Source organism: Neomonachus schauinslandi, chromosome 6, assembly GCF_002201575.2.
Source record: "Neomonachus schauinslandi chromosome 6, ASM220157v2, whole genome shotgun sequence".
NCBI classification, from domain to species: domain Eukaryota; kingdom Metazoa; phylum Chordata; class Mammalia; order Carnivora; family Phocidae; genus Neomonachus; species Neomonachus schauinslandi.
The window spans coordinates 117,623,378-117,641,232 of NC_058408.1; the positions used below are offsets into that span (position 1 = coordinate 117,623,378).

The window sequence follows — 17,855 nt, forward strand, 5'->3', positions numbered from 1 at the left end:
TCTAAACAAATGTAAAACATCTGAAATCATGAGTATGTTCTTAGAATATAATGTAATTAAACTGAAAATCAATAACAGAAAGACAAGAAAATTCCTAAACATTTCGTAGTTTGTAGGTAAAAAACACTAAATAATGCATGGATCAAAGAGAAGTCTCATAGGAAACAGAAAAATGCATAGAATTGAATGAAAATTTGGGGGGAGCATCTAAGCAGTGCAGAGAAAGCAATTTACAGCACTAAATGCTCATATTAGAAATGAGAAAAGGTCTCAAACCAATAATCTAAGAAAACTGAAAAGTACAAAATAACCTAAAACAAGCAAAGAACAGAAATAATAAAGATAAAAGCAAAAACCAATAAAATTGAAAACTGAAAAATGGAACACAGAAATCAATGAAACCAAAAGCTGATTATTTGAAAAAAATCAACAAAATTAATAAACCTACTGACAAAGAGAAAAAGGAAGAGGACACAAATCACCAATTATCAAGAATGAAATGGGATTACCACAACAGATCCTGCAGCCATTGAAAGGTTATTAAATGAATACTATGAGTATTATACTCAGAATACCCAAGCTAGTTTCTTGGAGAAGGCACTTAGTGAAACTTCCACTTTGCCAAAAGCCTTTTAAATTCCTTGAAAACCATAAGATAGCAAAATTCAGAAATCCATTCCAAGATGGAATAGATAACCTAAATTATTTAAATTATCCTATAACCATTAAAGAAATAAAACTTGTCATTATAAGCTCCCAAAAAAGAAATCTCCAGGCCCTGACCATTTCACTGGAGATTATATCAAACATTTTAAAAATTAACATTCCAATTCTAACAATCTCTTCCAGTAAACAGAAAAATTGGGAATACTTTGGAATCATTTTATGAAGCCAATATTACTCTGACACCAAAACTAAATGAAGACAGTACCAAAAAAAAATCCCCCAAAACAAAAAACCAACAACGTTATAGACCAGTATCTCTTATAAACTTAGATACAAAATTCCTTAACAAAATACTATCAAATAAAGTTCAACAACATATAAAAAGAATTATATATCATGACCAAGTGGGATTTATTCCAGGTATGCAAAGCTGGTTCAAAATTCAAAAATTAATCAATGTAATCCACTATATCAAAAGGGTAAGGAATAAAAAATTCATATGATCATATCAACTGACACTGAAAGGCATTTTACAAAATTCACCACCCATTCATAATTTAAAAAAAAAATAAAACACCTCTCAGTATACCAGGAATACAGAAGAATGGAGCACATAAAGAGCATCCACAGAGAAACCAAACTAACATCATACATAATACTGAAAAATACTGGGAACAAGGCAAGATTTCCTCTTAGCACTAATCCTAGTCATTATATAAGAAAAAATTTAAATATATTTAATATACATATACATATAATTGCACCGCTGGGTATTTACCCCAGAAATACAAAAACACTAACTCAAAGGGATACATGCACCCCCATGTTTATGGCAGCATTATTTTCAATAGCCAAACTACAGATGCAGCCCAAGTGTCCGTTGATAGATAAATGAATAAAGAAGATGTGGGGTGTGTGTGTGTATATATATATACATACATATGTATGTATACACACACACACACACACACACACACACACACACACACAAGGGAATATTATTCAGCCATCAAAAAGAATGAAATCTTGCCATCTGCAACAACATGGATGGATCTAGAGAGTATAACGCTAAGCGAAATAAGCCAGTCAGAGAAAGATAAATACCATATGATCTCACTCATATGTGGAATTTAAAGAACAAAACAAATGAGCAAAGGAAAAAAGAGAGACAAACCAAGAAACAGATTCTTAGCTATAGAGAACAAACTGATGGTTACCAGAGAGGAGGTAGGTGAGGAAATGGGGATTAAAGAGCACACTTATCACTATGAAAAAATAAATAAATAAAATGATTATAAACAAGTAAATAAAAATAAAAGGCCACAGTTTGAAAAGAAATAATACTGTTCCTATGTGCAGATAACACAACTATGTAAAAAGTCCCAAGCAATCTAGACCAAAAAAATCCCCTCCCAGCTAATAAGTGAGTTCAGCAAAATAAAAGATAAACACATAAAAATCAATGAAAATGAAATACTTCAGTATAAACTTATCAAAATAACCTCACCATTAGGATGCCAAATATTACAAAATACTGATGAAGGAAATTAAAGACAAATAAATGCTCCTGGATTAGAATACTCAAAATAGTAAAGATTCTCCCCAAATTGACCTATAGGTTTAATGCAACTCCCATCAAAATCCCAGCAGTTTTTTTGTAGATACAGACAAGCTTATTCTAACATTTATATGCAGTCACAGGCCCTAGGATAAAACAACCTTGAAAAAAAAGAATAAAGTGAGAGGAATCACTCTACCCAGTATTAATGTTTACTATGTAACCACAGTAACCAAGATAGTGTGGTATGGGTGGAAGGCCTGACACTTGAATCAATGCAACACAAGAGAGAACCCAGCAATAAACCCACACAAAGATGCTTAACTGATTTTTGACAAAGGTGCAAAAGCAAATCAATGAAACAAAAAGTGCTTGAGGAATATACACCTCAGGCAAAAATATAACCCTTAACCTAAACCTCACACCTTATAAAGAAATCAAAATAGGCGTGCCTGGGTGGCTCAGTCAGTTAAGCGGCCAACTCTTGGTTTCGGCTCAGGTCATGATCTCACGGGTTGTGAGAGCCCCACATGTCAGACTCCACACTCAGCGGAGAGTCTGCTTGAAGATTCTCTCCTTCTGCCCCTACTCACGTGCATGCACACACTCTCTCTCTAAAATAAATAAACCCTAAAAAAAAATCAAAATAGATTGCTGCCATAAACAGAAAATAAGAGTATAAAATTCTTAGAAAACAACATAGGAGAAAATCATCAGGATCTAGGAATAGAAAATAATTCCTAGACTTGACATGATCCCTAAAAATGATAAAATGATAAACTGGACCTCATCAAAACTAAAAGCTTTTGCTCTGTGAAAGGCCCTATTAAGAAATGAAAAGACAAGCTACATACTAGGAGAAAATATCTGCAAACCACATATCCAATAATGGAATAAAATATATAAAGAACTCCCAATACTCAACATTAAAAAAAGAATCCAATAAGAAACATGGCAAAAGACATCCATGAACGTTTTATAAAAGAATACACTGCAAATAATAAAATGTGGCAAAAATGATGAAATGCTCACCATCATTAGCCATCAGGGAAATATAAAATGAAACCACAGTGAAATACCACTATTAGACTGGATAAAATAAGTAATAGTGAGGACACCAAATACTGGCAAGGATATGAAGAAACTGGATCATTCATATATTACTGGTGGAAATATAAAAAGGCCCAACTACTTTGGCAGTTTCCTATAAAGCTAAATATGCAATTACCATACAACCCAGCAACTGTATTCTTAGGCATTTATCCCAGAAAAATAGTAAGTTCATATTTATATAAAAACCTGTACATAAATGTTCATAGCAGTTCAATTCTCAATAGCCAAAAACTGGAAACAACCCAGATGTACTTCAGTGGGTGAATGGTTAAACAAACTGCTACATCCATATCAGAGAGTACTACTCACTACTCTGCAATAAAAAGGAATGAACTACAGTCACATGCAACAACTTTCATGGACCTCTCTAGGAAATTATGATGAATGGGGGAAAAAAATCAATCATAAAGGGTTACATACTGTATGATTCCATTTATTTAACATTCTTAAAAATTATAACATTATAGAAATGAAAAACAGATAAGTGATTGACAGGTAGGAACTTGGAGATGGGTGACAGCAAGGAGCTAAATGTGTTTAAAAAAGAGCAATATAAAGTATCCTGTGGTGATGGAAATGTTCTGTATTGCAACTATTTGTAGATACATAAACCTACACGTGATAAAATAGCATAGAACTAAACACACACAGACAAAACATACGAGCATAAGTAAAACTGGGGAAATCTATATAAGATCAGTGGATGGTATCAACATTAATATAAAGGTTGTGGTCTTGTACTATATAGGACACAGTACAATATACAAGAGATCTCTCTGTATTAGGTCTTAACACACGCATGTCAATTTAATTCAGTCTACAATTATCTCAAAACAGGAAGTTTATTAGAGAAAAAACACTAAACCTTGGGTCACGACCGGGGCAAAGATTTCTCAGATACATTATCAAAAGCACAGTCCATTAAAAAAAATTGGCCTTCATCAAAATTAAAAACTTTTGCTCTGCAAAAGACACTGTTAAAAATATGAAAAGACAAACCACATACTAGGCAAGAATAATTAAAATCACAAGTGATAAAGGACTCCAGTAAACTAAATAGATTAAAATACTGCACAAGAGATTTAACAAACACTTCACCAAAGAAGAAACAGATGGAAAATAAGCACACAAAAATGCTCAATATCATTAGTCATTAGGAAAATACACATGAAAACCATGAGATATCATTCTATACCTAAAGACTATCTAAAACTAAAAAGACTGACTGTATCAAGTATTGGCAAGGACATGGAATAACTGGAAATCTCATAAAGTGCTAATGGCAATACAAAATGGTAAAACCACTTAGGAAAACAATTTGGCTATTTCTTAAAAAATTAAACATACATCTACCACATGATCCATTCAGCCCACTCTGAGGTATGGACCCAACAGAAATGAAAGCAGTTGTTCATACAAAAACTTGTGCAAGCATGTTCACAGTAGCTTTATTTGCAAAAGCCAAAACCCAGAAATAACCTAAATGTCACCAACAGGTGAACAGATAAACAAACTGCAGAGCATCATACAATGGACTACTACTCACTAATAAAAGAAATCAACTATTCAGCAATAAAAAGGGACAAAGATGCAACAGGATGGAATATCTCAAAATAATTATGCTGAGTAGAAGTTAGAAGAGTACATACTGTATGATTCTACTTATATAAAGTTCTAGAGAGTACAAACTACTATATAGTGGCAGAAAGCAGTTGAGTAGCTAAAAGAAGAAAAATATTTACAATCAATGAAAGAGGATAAATATCCTTTAAAGGATAATTTTACAAATCAGTAAAAAAACACATTAATACCCCATTAGAAAAATGAGCAAAAAACACAAGGAATTCAGCAAAGAAATGCCAGAGCCAACATACCTTAAATATTCTCACTTACTAGTAATCAAAAGAATGCCAGTTATAAATATAAAAAGAAACAATTTTCTTTATCAAATTGCCAAAAATAACATTTTTTTATGGGTAGTATTCAATATTGAATGAAAGCAGTAAAATGTTAAGTATTAAGATACACTGCTTAAGGGCACATAAATAAGAACGACTTTCTGAAAAACCTTTTGGGAGTTGTGGTTCATAAAATGACTCAACAATTCTAACTTTTATGAATCTAATTTATGAAAATAAAAAATGTGACCCAAGACTTATTTCAAGGTGCTCCAGTGCAGAGTTATTCATAATATGGACAAGGTAAATTGCTTAAATGAGAAACTGTGAACTGAATTAGGATATGAGAGAATTAAATCGTAAACATGAAAACTCTGAAAAAATTTAATGATGCAATTTATATAAAGTAGGATTATAACTAGAAATTTTTAAAATTTGTAAATGACTGGAAATAAATAAACTCAAAAAATTAACAAAGGTTTTTTAACAGATGGTGGAGGTATGACTTTTTATTCTAGATGTTCTACAATGTATACTACCTTCATTATTAACAAGAAAAATATGTTATATGAGTTTATTTTTCACACACACAAACATCCATTTTTAACAAACACATGATAAGATTTATGGAAAGCCTCCCACTTTTCTTTAAGGTCCATTTCTAATAAGTCAGTTAACCAGGGGAAGAAAATAAGATCACCATAAAAAGAGGAACCAGAATATTACCCATAAACTCCTCTGTCCGCGTTCCCCAAAGCATTTCACATTTGCCTATTATTTCCAACTTTTAAAGATATGGAATAAAATACAGAGAAGACAGTCTTCTCTGAAAAATAAGGCCCTTTACTTACCATCTTCTGCTAAAATCTTGGCTGCATCTTTATCCTCTTCCCACTTCCCAGTCACAAAGCAATCTCTGATACTATTCATAACCTTACACAGAAAAGTCAGCACTTAGTTGACACGTTCCAATCACTCAACAAAACAACTGAAATTAAGAAACAGTAGTAGGTGACAACTTACCTTTAAATACTTTTCAAGACACATTTTTTTTGGAAATTCTCATTCCAACTAGACATATGAGATATGTTAATCTTTGATGTAGATAGTATAACCATAGAGATAAAAACTTAAATGTCGTAACATTAAGCAGTGGATGGGGAGGTACTATTAGCTCACTGACTTCGTAAGTAAACAAACGTATTTACTAAAGCAACTGATTTTCAAAGATTATTAGTATTCCTAAGGCAATGCAGTTAGACAGCATTTAGAAAGTTGGTTTTACTATTTGTTAATCCAGACTTATTGTGGCTATTTGAAAATTTAATTACTTGACCAATGATAATTTTCTGACAAAGGCTAAATGTCCTGGATAAGCACGATTGGGCAGAAAGTACTGATGAAGTTCTCAGTCTCAGACCTGCTAGATCATCTAGTATATACATGTAGCAGATGCTGGGTGCCCCCCTTAAATATAGAGTAAAACCTGTACACAACTCTCTGTTTCAGAATCTCTTTCCTGGGGAAACTGACCTATGACAGCTCATGTCATTCACTGCCAAGGCCTTAAAAGCACACTTATAGAAATCTTCAGATAGGTCCTGGCTTACACCTCAATCACATTTTGGTCATGAATCATGTTTTTCATATACAACCTCACTCTCAAAGAGCAGCTTTGAGGCTAGCATGATTACAATGGATGCAAAAGCAAATCTGTTCATTTACTCATTTCTTCATGCCTATAATCACTCACTAAATATTTACTAAACATCTGCTCTATGCCAAGAAGCTTCGTAGGCAACTGAAGGATGGCAAACTGTTAGAAGAAAATCCTTACTTCTTTCTCGAAAATTAACAATTGACTTAGGGGAACCAAAGACCAAAAAATTAAAAAATAGACCCTCTATGATAAAAACACTAAACAAACCAAGAGTAGAAGGGAACTTCCTCAACCTGATAAACAGCATCCATAAAAAACCCACAGCTAGCATCATACTAAATGGTTAAAATAGAGAACTTTCCCCCTAAGATCAGGAGTAAGACAAGGCTGTCTCCTCTCACCACTTCTATTCAACACTGTACTAGACATTCTAGCCAGGACAATTAGGCAAGAAATTGAAATAAAGGCACCTAGTTTAGAAAGGAAAACTACCTCTACTCATAAGTGATATGGTCTTGTATATAGAAAATCCTAGGGATCCATTGAAAAACTTTCAGAATAAATGAGTTTAGCAAGGTTGCAAAATACTAGATCAATATACAACAATAAATTCTATTTCTATACACTAACAATGAACAATCCAAATATAAAATTGAAAAAACAGTTCCTTTTACAATGGCACTGAAAACAATAAAATACTGGAAATAAGTTCAATAAAAGAAGTACAAAGCTTATACTCTGATAACTACAAAACGTTCTTGAAAGAAATTAAAGATCTAAATAAATGGAAAGGCATCCCATGTTAATGGAACAGAAGACTTAATATTGTTAAGATATCAATACCATCCAAAGTGATCTACAGATTCAACACAATCCCTATTAAAATCCCAATTGGCCTCTTTGGAGAAATGAAAAAGCTGATCCTACAATACAGTAAACCCAAGAGCTCCAGATAGGTAAAACAATCTTAAAAAAGAAGAACAAAGCTGGAGGACTCACATTTTCCAATTTCAAAACTTACTACAAAGCAACAGTAATCAAACAGTAAGGTATTAGCATAAAGAAAGATGTAAGTCAGTGAAATATAATTAAGAGTCCATAAATAAACCCATGTATCTATGGTCAAGTGATTTTCATTCAGGGTGCCAAGACAAGGCAATGGGGAAAGAACAGTCTTTTCAACAAATGGTGCTAGGACAATTGGATATCTACAGGCAAAAGAATGAAGTTGAACTTATCTCATACCAAATACTAAAATTAACTTGAAATGGATCAATGACCTAAATGTAAGAACTATAAAACTATTAGATGAAAACATAAGAGTGAAGCGTCATGATCTCTGATTTGGCAATGGTTTCTTAGATATGATACCAAACACAGAAACAACAGAAATATAAATAAGTTAAACCTCATTAAAATTTAGAACTTTGTTGGGGTGCCTCGGTGGCTCAGTCAGTTAAACGTTTGCCTTCGGCTCAGGTCATGATGCCAGGGTCCTGGGATCAAGCCCCACACTTGGCTCCCTGCTCAGTGGGGAGACTTCTTATCCCTCTCCCTCTGCCCCTCTAGCTCCCCAACCCCACTCATGCTGTCTCTCACACACTCTCTAATAAATAAATAAAATCTTTTAAAAAAAATTTTAATTTTGCACTTTAAAGACAACATACAGAATGAGAGAAAATATTTGTAAATCATATATCTGACAAATTGAATATATAAACAACTCTTACAACTCGATGACAAAAAAAACACAATATTTAAAATGGGTAAACCAGGGGCGCCTGGGTGGCTCAGTTGGTTAAGCGACTGCCTTCGGCTCAGGTCATGATCCTGGAGCCCCGGGATCGAGTCCCATATCGGGCTCCTTGCTCAGCAGGGGGTCTGCTTCTCCCTCTGACCCTCCCCCCTCTCATGTGCTCTCTCTCTCTCTCATTCTCTCTCTCAAATAAATAAAATCTTTAAAAAAAAAAATGGGCAAACCATATGAATAGACATTTCTTCAAATGGCCAGTAAGCACATGAAAAGATGCCCAATATATTAGCTATCAGAGAAAAGCAAATCAAAACTACAATGAGATACTACTTCACACCAACAGAATGGCTATAATAATAATAATAATAATAATAATAATAATAGTAATAACAAGTGTTGGTAAGGATGTAGAGAAATCAGAAACCACATACACTGCTGGTGGGAATGTAAACCTGTGTAGCCACTTTTGGAAAGAGAAAATGGGGGAACATATGAGGGGGGAAAACTCTGTTTTCAGTAATCATATTAATAGTAACATGCGTAATGTTATTCTGACACTATTTTGTACATAAGTGGGGTAAAGCAAATGAGTGATTCTAATTTCATCATCTTGAAAGTCAAACGGAATTAATTCCCCAGTGGAAAAACAGAGATACAAAAGTAAAATAAAAGAGGTTAAATAAGAACTCTGCAGTTCTGAATCTGAACTGGAAATAACTGTATGAATTCTAGCTTTGGTCACTGAAAGGCCTAGAAACAATGACCAATCCATAGCAGTGTGTATTTCTATGCCTAGATTGTGATGCTGAAATACCATTTTGTACTAAAAGAAATCAGGACTTGTGTATTCCTATGCCTAGATTGTGATGCTGAAATACCATTTTGTACTAAAAGAAATCAGGACTTCTTATAGCTGCTTCCTAGTCTGGCATCAGAAATGTAGAAGATGATCCGGAATACCTCATCATATCAGATGGCAAAGAAGCAATCAAAGACTATTAGGATCATGTCAAAAGAATTTAGGAACCAACTTAAAGAGACTCCCACTGGCCAGAAATGGGATAATAGGAGTATCCATAAGGATGACAAGTTCAGTGGAAGGAAACACTCAATATTAAAGTCTGTGAGTTCAAAATGATACTTAAAAAAGAAAAAGTCACATTTGGAGAATCATTCTGAAAACTAATAAAAAGAATCAAGTATTTATCCTGCTTATATGGAACTAAGTAACCAAATAGTTGATGAGGAGAAGTTTTCTTTATAGAAGTATTCCAGATAATAAATAAAGAGCAATCTGAACAGAATCTCAGCATTTTACATCCTTAATAAGTTAATGGATCTAGGCATTGAGGATCAACAGATTTTAACATCATAAGATGATTTTATGTGCCACCATTTAGGAAGCTGTCTTCCCCTGCCCCCCGCAAAAAAAATCAAACCTAAATCTAATCAAATTTCTAGATGTGCTGTCCATAGGGTAGCTACAACCACATGGTTAATTAAATTCTAATGAATTAAGATTAAATAAAACTAAAATTAAATTAAAAATGTAGTTCTTCTGTCTCACTGGCTACACTTAAAGTACTCAAGAGACACAAGTAGCCACACTGGACTGCTCAATGATCGATAGATCATTTCCATCATCACAGACAGTTCTATTGGTATTGCTCTGCACCATTTTACAGGAAATACAGAAGAGAGGAGCCTGATAAACTGCACAGAAGGATACAATGCAATCCAGAAAAACCAGAATATGAGAAACTCTACACATCAAACAGTTTCTTAAACAAATAAAATATATGGGAAAAAAAGAGATGGATGGAGGGGACTGTAGATTAAGAGACTGAAAAGGCAGAGTGAAAACTAACCCCCCCAAAATCTGATAAAACTAACCTATAGTACAAACTTGGAGGATGAAATTATGAAGAAAAGTAGGAAATGATTACCATAAGAGTCATGGTTCCTTCTGCAGGGAGGACAGGACTATGACTGGGATGGACACACTGTGGTTACATGGGTCCTCACCTAGTAATCCATTACTTAAAACTGTTGTTTTTATGTGGTTTTCTATAACCTGTATGAAATTTTACTGCAAAAAAAAGTTACCTAAAATCTCATAAAGTGCTTAAGTGCTACTCAGTGAATTAAATTAAGTAATATGATAGTGATCAGGCCTAAGGAGTGATATTTAAGCAAAACTGAATGATCAAAAGAAGCCAGCCTTAAGAACATCAGAACATTCCAGAAGAGAAAACTGAGGGGCAAGAAGTCTAAGATGGGATTAAGCCTGGCAAGTTTGAGAACTCAATGAACTCCAGTGTCACTGAAGAGTGGTGAGCAGGGGAAGAAAATTTACCAGTATCATGGATTTTTTTGTTTACAAACAGTAGAAATTATAAATGTTAACTCAGGGACATGAGGTATATCCTAGTTATAAAACACAAAATATTTCAAATATATGAAAAATTATGTGCAATGCTTCAAAATAAAGATTAACACTACTATCCATTTTCCATTTCTCCATAACACATGCACAGAGTCTGCCTAAACTCAAAACACATTATTGCTTAGGATGCAGTCCAATATCTGGGGGAATGTCCTATTATCTCACAAAAATGAAAAGCTAGTAACAGGCAGGAAATACTGAAATCACATAATCTTCTTTTAGAACAATTCCCTAATTGCCTCAGAAGTGAAACAGAGATTCATATTCAGCCTTACCTCTTCTAAATCCCAATCATGGGGCGCCTCCACATGAAATCTGGAGCAGTCCAAAGAGTCAAGCTTATGTTTACACTCTATTGAAGGCTGGCTGACACGAAACAACCCTCCAAGTTCTTCCCTGGTATCACCATCTTCTTCTTCATTATCCTCTGTCACTAAAGAGACCACCATGATGAAAAAGTGAGAACAAATCTTCACCCTAAAGGACCTGGGACTATGGGTGCCTGTTTGTGGTAGGTATGGTGGTGTCCCTGAGTGCATCAGCTACAGAAAGAGAAAAGGCCAGGGAACTACTGCTCAATGTGTCTGGAGGACCTAGGCCCTCCTACAAGAAAGCAGCAAAGTGTTCAGGGAGGAGACAGAACGTTGTGGGTTACGGAAAGAAAGGGACATTTAAAGGCAGAGCTTTTAATTAGCATAAAGAGTTCCTCTCGAAGACTGCTGAGTCTCTAATCACTAAGAGTACTTAGGCAAATTTGCAACGATGTGGATGGAACTGGAGGGTGTTATGCTGAGCGAAAGAAGTCAATCAGAGAAAGGCATGTATCATATGACCTCACTGATAAGAGGAATTCTTAATCTCAGGAAACAAACTGAGGGTTGCTGGAGTGGTGGGGGGTGGGAGGGATGGGGTGGCTGGGTGATAGACACTGGGGAGGGTATGTGCTATGGTGAGCGCTGTGAATTGTGAAAAGACTGTTGAATCACAGATCTGCACCTCTGAAACAAATAATACAGTATATGTTAACAAAAAAAAAAGAAGATAGCAGGAGGGGAAGAATGAAGGGGGGCGAATCAGAGGGGGAGACGAACCATGAGAGACAATGGACTCTGAAAAACAAACTGAGGGTTCTAGAGGGGAGGGGGGTGGGAGGATGGGTTAGCCTGGTGATGGGTATTAAAGAGCACTGGGTGTTATATGCAAACAATGAATCATGGAACACTACATCAAAAACTAATGATGTAATGTATGGTGATTAACATAACATAAAAAAAAAAAAAAAGAGTACTTAGGCAAAACCTGAATGGAAATCAGCACACACCAACCTTTCGATTCAATGCTCCTAGCTCCCATATACTCCTTTGGCCTTGTTCTAATCACATAGTAACTGGGACCACAATATAAAATGCACCACTTTGTTCTTTTCTGGCACTAAATTCTACCCAAAAAAATGTCCTGAAGGACTCTGGATAGAGGATATAAAATGACATAATGGAGAGCATTCTCGTCAAAAGTTTTATGGCAAACCCATGAGCTGATGATTAAAAACATCTGCTACATATAAACTACGACAGCCAACGATATCATATGGATTTCAAAAGTACCACCCAAATCCTCCAACCAATTTCCTCATCTCCCTTCCAGAAAATGGTCTAAGAAACTAAAACGTTTCTAGATGTGAACCAGAGCTCTCTTACCTGTGCCATAAATAAGCTTTCGAAGGTTTGGAGTTGCCTGTTGCTGCCTCAGAAAGGCCTCAGCTGCCTTCCTGGAAAGGTCTTCCTTCCACTTGAGGGCGCCTGGAAGGACCAACGCCAACATGGGTTAAGTGTGTTTATCTATCCTTTCTGCCTTGAGCTCACTGCTCATTCATCCTCAAATCCTTGAGTGCAATATTTGAAAAGTTAACAAAATCTCCAAAACAGCAGACTCCCAAATGTAGACATTCTATTTGTAGAACATTTCCAGTGCCAAGTTTATAAGAACAGTTACACTAAATTTAAGCATACCTGAAGTTTCTGTGGAATAGTTGTTTTCTTCCTTATAATCTTCTTCCTCTTTAAGTAAGTCTTCCACATCACTGGTCTCATCAGTTAAGTTCTCTGACCCCAGTCTCTGACCACCGGCCACTTGAAAAGACTCTGGAAACTTTTTTCTAATAACCTCTTCATTTTCTGAATCCTCATCCTCTGTACTGAGACAGGAGCTTTCTTCAGTTTCATCTTCAGATGCAAATGCCTCTTCAGCTGTGCAATGGCCTGAATCTGAAGTGGTGAGGGTTGCTTTCTCCAAATTCAAGCTGTTACTCAAACCATTAGTTTGTACAAGTCCTGCTTTACTACTGTCTCCAACAACTTTAGATTCTGAAATAACCCTCTCTCCTGAAGGGGAGTCGTCTTCTTCACTGCTTCCACCGGCTTCCTCTGCTTCTCCTTCTTCCTCTGAGCTCCTCTCGAGATCATCATCGCTATCAGCAAATGCTGGCAAGTCCACCTCGAGGTCTTCTTCCATCTCCTCGAGTCTCTGCCGTTTGACACGTCTGCCCGTCGCATACACCGTATTTGTCATTTCAGCATCTGCCTCTTCTGTTTCGTCATCACTAGAGCTATCGTCCAACCTGTCACCTTCAGACATTTCTTCATCATCTTCGTCATCACTATCTCCAGACTCATCTTCATCTCCAAAAATGGCTTTCCGACGCACTCGGCCAGTTTTCAAATCCATCTGCTTTTCCTCTTTTGGCATCCACTGCCTATATGACCAAGTAAATGCAAAATAACTCAATTTGTACAGTAACTGGCTACTCTAGACATGGCAAGTCAATACTTAGGCAAACAGAAGATAATATCAAGGAATGGTTTTAAATAACATAGCATAGAAAGAAATGATTTGATAAATACTGGGAGAGATACTGAGCAAACTCAAGCACAGTTCCCTAACACCTTTCTTCAAAAGAACTTATAAAGAGGTAACCTTTAAAAAACAAAAAGTCTAACATTAGGGAAAAATTGCTCTAAAGGGAAGTGAGTGTTTGATCAATATTTTAGAAGACTGATCATTTCCAAGCTTGAAATAGATGATCCTTAAATGACTGATTCCAGATCCAAAGCCAGGAAAATACAAAGTTAAGCCTGGAACATCCTGTTGTGTCATAAAGTCAGGAAATGCTCAAAGGCTAATAGGCAAATGCCAAAAGGACACAGGAGACAGAATGAAGGGATAATGTAGGCAACAGAAAGAATGATAATAATAGGATAATAACAAATGGAATTTTTTAAAAAGTCAATTAGTCAAGAGTGATATTAAAATAAAGGGGTAGAAGTAAGAGCTTCCTGTTAAAGATGCCAGCTAACATATTAAGAATACTGTACTTAACTATCATCTATACCATCTGCTAATTAGAGGGCAGCAGATAAATTTTTCCAAAAAATTTTCCTTTGTATACATTTATAATAAATTATAAACTAGATGATTTCAATCATTTTCAGACTGATTTTTATTGGGAGTCACACATAAATCACTAAATAAAACCAAAACACTCATTATGTATAAGATATACAAATTCCCAACCCAGACTAAAAATAATTCAAATAAGCTACATATTAGTGGATACTGACCCAGGACATACTACAACACAGTCTAAGGAAAACTTTAAGAGATAAGATATGTAGCTTCTTAACAACCACCTGAACAAGCTTCCTTACTCTGCTTATACTAGTATTTTGCCACTAAAAGAAAGCCAAGTGGCCTCAGGGCTCCTAAGAATCAAAAGCAACCTATAGAAAACATTTTGTGATATCTGAGGAATATTCTGGGTTTGCTAAAAACTGAATCCTGTATAATATTTCAAGAATACCTCCATGTAAGGTCACATAACTGAAAAGCCCTCAGAAACATATGTATATACAAAGCAAAGCAAAAAAACCTGGAATGAATCCCACCAAAAGGTGTATTGATGGCAGAATGATAGGTGATATAATCTTCTGTAATATAATATTTTTTTATGAAAAACAAAAAAATGGCAAACTTACCCTTGATTATCTATATCCTCTGACCCCAGTGGTTTGGAATCCGAAAAAAGTGTCACTCTACTTGAAGCCATCTTGGCATCGATAGTGGAATGGGTGGAAATGAGACTTTGTACCAGTTCATGAGTGGGCCTTACCTCGTCCTGTCAAGGCCACCAAGAAAGGGAAAGTGAGGAACACACAAGAATTCGGAAGAGACACATACTGGTTTCAATCAGTTTCTCAAAATTATCCTAAACATAGTTTCTGAAAACATTCCTTATTGCCTCAAAAAAAAAAAAAAAAAACAAAAACCTAGTCTAAAATTGACCTCTGTCTTCATTAAACTTTTCCAAAGTTCATGGAGTATACAACCTGATAACCTAAATACTTAGCTAGAAAAACCTTAAGTGCCAATGCTACACAAAACATTTAGTTTGCCCAATAAAATTCCATTGCAGAATAAACAAAATGAAAATCTGGGGTTCATTTAAAAAAAATTCTGCTGTTGGGCGCCTGGGTGGCTCAGTTGGTTAAGCGACTGCCTTCGGCTCAGGTCATGATCCTGGAGTCCCGGGATCGAGTCCCGCATTGGGCTCCCTGCTCGGCAGGGAGTCTGCTTCTCCCTCTGACCCTCCTCCCTCTCATGCTCTCTGTCTCTCATTCTCTCTGTCTCAAATAAATAAATAAAATCTTTAAAAAAAAAAAAATTCTGCTGCCTTTGATTCAAAATTTTCACTTCAAGGAATTTACTGCATAGAAAGATCCCTCCCAGTGACCAAAACTGCATGTTTGGGAGTGCTAACTGCAGCAATGTTCAAACCGGGGGAAGTTAGGGGTGACCTCCCCACAGATTTCCAAGGGTTGGTTCAATAAATAAGATTTATCCAGACAACGAAATATCACACAGCTGTAAAAAAGACCAAAGCAGCTCTACAAATACTAACAGGGAAAAATGGAATCATGTATTCTTAGGTGTCCCCCAAAAGTTGCAAGAGCATTTAAAGTTGGAGCCCATATAAGAAATATTATGGGGCACCTGGGTGGCTCAGTCAGTTAATCTACCTTCAGCTCAGGACATGATCCTGGGGTCCTGGTATCGAGCCCTGTATCAGGCTCCCTGCTTGCGGGGGAGGCCTGCTTCTCCCTCTGCCCCTCCCCACTGCTTATGCTCTCTCTCTCGTGTTCTCTCTCTAGCCCTCTCTCTCCCTTTCAAATAAATAAAATCTTTAAAAAAAATAAAATATTACTTCTCTCTCTCTCTCACAGACACACAAAGACCATCTATATGTATACAAATAAATGGTATTTACATGTAATATGTAATCATCTAATTATACATAATATAATTTAGATAAATATGCATATGTTTAGAGAGAAAAATAAAAAAGAGAGAGCAAAGAGAGCTAGAAAACACAGATATTGTATAGGCATACTTCAGAGATATTGTGGGCTCGGTTCTAAAACACCACAACAAAGTGAGTCAAATGAAATTTTTTGGTTTCCCAGTGCATATAAAAGTTATGTTTATACTATACTGTAGTCTATTAAGTGTGCAATAGCATTATGTCTAAAAAATATGTACACACCTTAATTCAAAAATACTTTATTGCTAAAAATGCTAATCATTATTTGAGCTTTCAGTGATAATCACGACAGATACTGTAACAAATATAATAATAATGAAAACATTTGAAATATTGTGAGAATTAACATAATGTGACACAGAGACACAAAGTGAGCAAATGCTGTTGGAAAAAAGGCACCGACAGACTTGTTCAATATAGGGTTGCCACGAACTTCAATTTGTAAAAAAGGCAATATTGGTGAAATGCAATAAAGCGAAGAACAATAAAATGAGGTATGCTTGTATAAAGAAAGACAGGAAGTACAAGCACCAAACTGCTTGCAATGTTCACACTAGAAGACCTTGGATCCCCTGTGTGTCTTTTTATTTTTTTTTAAAGATTTTATTTATTTTTCAACAGAGAGAGAGACAGCGAGAGAGGGAACACAAGCAGGGGGAGTGGGAGAGGGAGAAGCAGGCTTCCCGCCGAGCAGGGAGCCCAATGTGGGACTCAATTCCAGGACCCTGGGATCATGACGTGAGCTGAAGGCAGACGCTTAACGACTGAGCCACCCAGGCGCCCCTTCCCCCGTGTGTCTTGGCAACAGAATGGAGAACATGTATTTTACTTTCTGCTTAGTGCAATTAAGTATTCTGTATATTTACAATATACATTGTAGCTTTTACCATAAATACAAATAAAGATAAAAAGCTTCAGTATATAAAAGCTGACTACATTATTTCCTGTCACTTTCCTCTTACCGATTCTTGGAAGCCATGGCTGCCACCAAGATCGACATAAACAGCATCTTTGTCGTATAGGACACCACCAACTCCAGAGAGAGGTGCATAAACCAACTTCTCCTTCTCATTTAAGCAGCGCTTCTTTTGTTGTTCAGGAAGGGCACAGGGGTCCGGGAGGAAACTGACATCACTCACAACAAAATCTCCTACACCTGGAAGACAGATAGAGGAAGATGGCCTCAGCTGTAAGTGTATCATCAACGGTCAACAAAAACAGCCCACAGTTGGAAGGCTTCAACCACAAGGATATCGTTTGTCATGGCACTCTGCCTCTCTAGCTAACCAATGTCATCAGAACAGAGGGGATTTGGTCAACTCAACACCTTCGCTAGCTGAGGAAGAGCTCAGTTAGTCTTAAAACTTCTGGCATTGTGGCTCTATCT

At 36.0% G+C, this 17,855-nt stretch overlaps 1 protein-coding gene across 1 annotated transcript in view; it reads right to left on the minus strand.

The window, feature by feature from the left end:
* BMS1 (BMS1 ribosome biogenesis factor) overlaps positions 1–17,855 on the minus strand; it is a 43,648-nt gene that overhangs the window by 15,764 nt on the left and 10,029 nt on the right. Inside the window, exons 8-13 of the mRNA XM_021700077.2 lie at positions 17,431–17,624; positions 15,126–15,265; positions 13,104–13,846; positions 12,792–12,893; positions 11,370–11,527; positions 6,087–6,168 (exon numbers count right to left, since the gene is read on the minus strand). Of these exons, the coding sequence (XP_021555752.1) occupies positions 6,087–6,168; positions 11,370–11,527; positions 12,792–12,893; positions 13,104–13,846; positions 15,126–15,265; positions 17,431–17,624 (1,419 nt within the window). The remainder of the gene's footprint in view (positions 1–6,086; positions 6,169–11,369; positions 11,528–12,791; positions 12,894–13,103; positions 13,847–15,125; positions 15,266–17,430; positions 17,625–17,855) is intronic.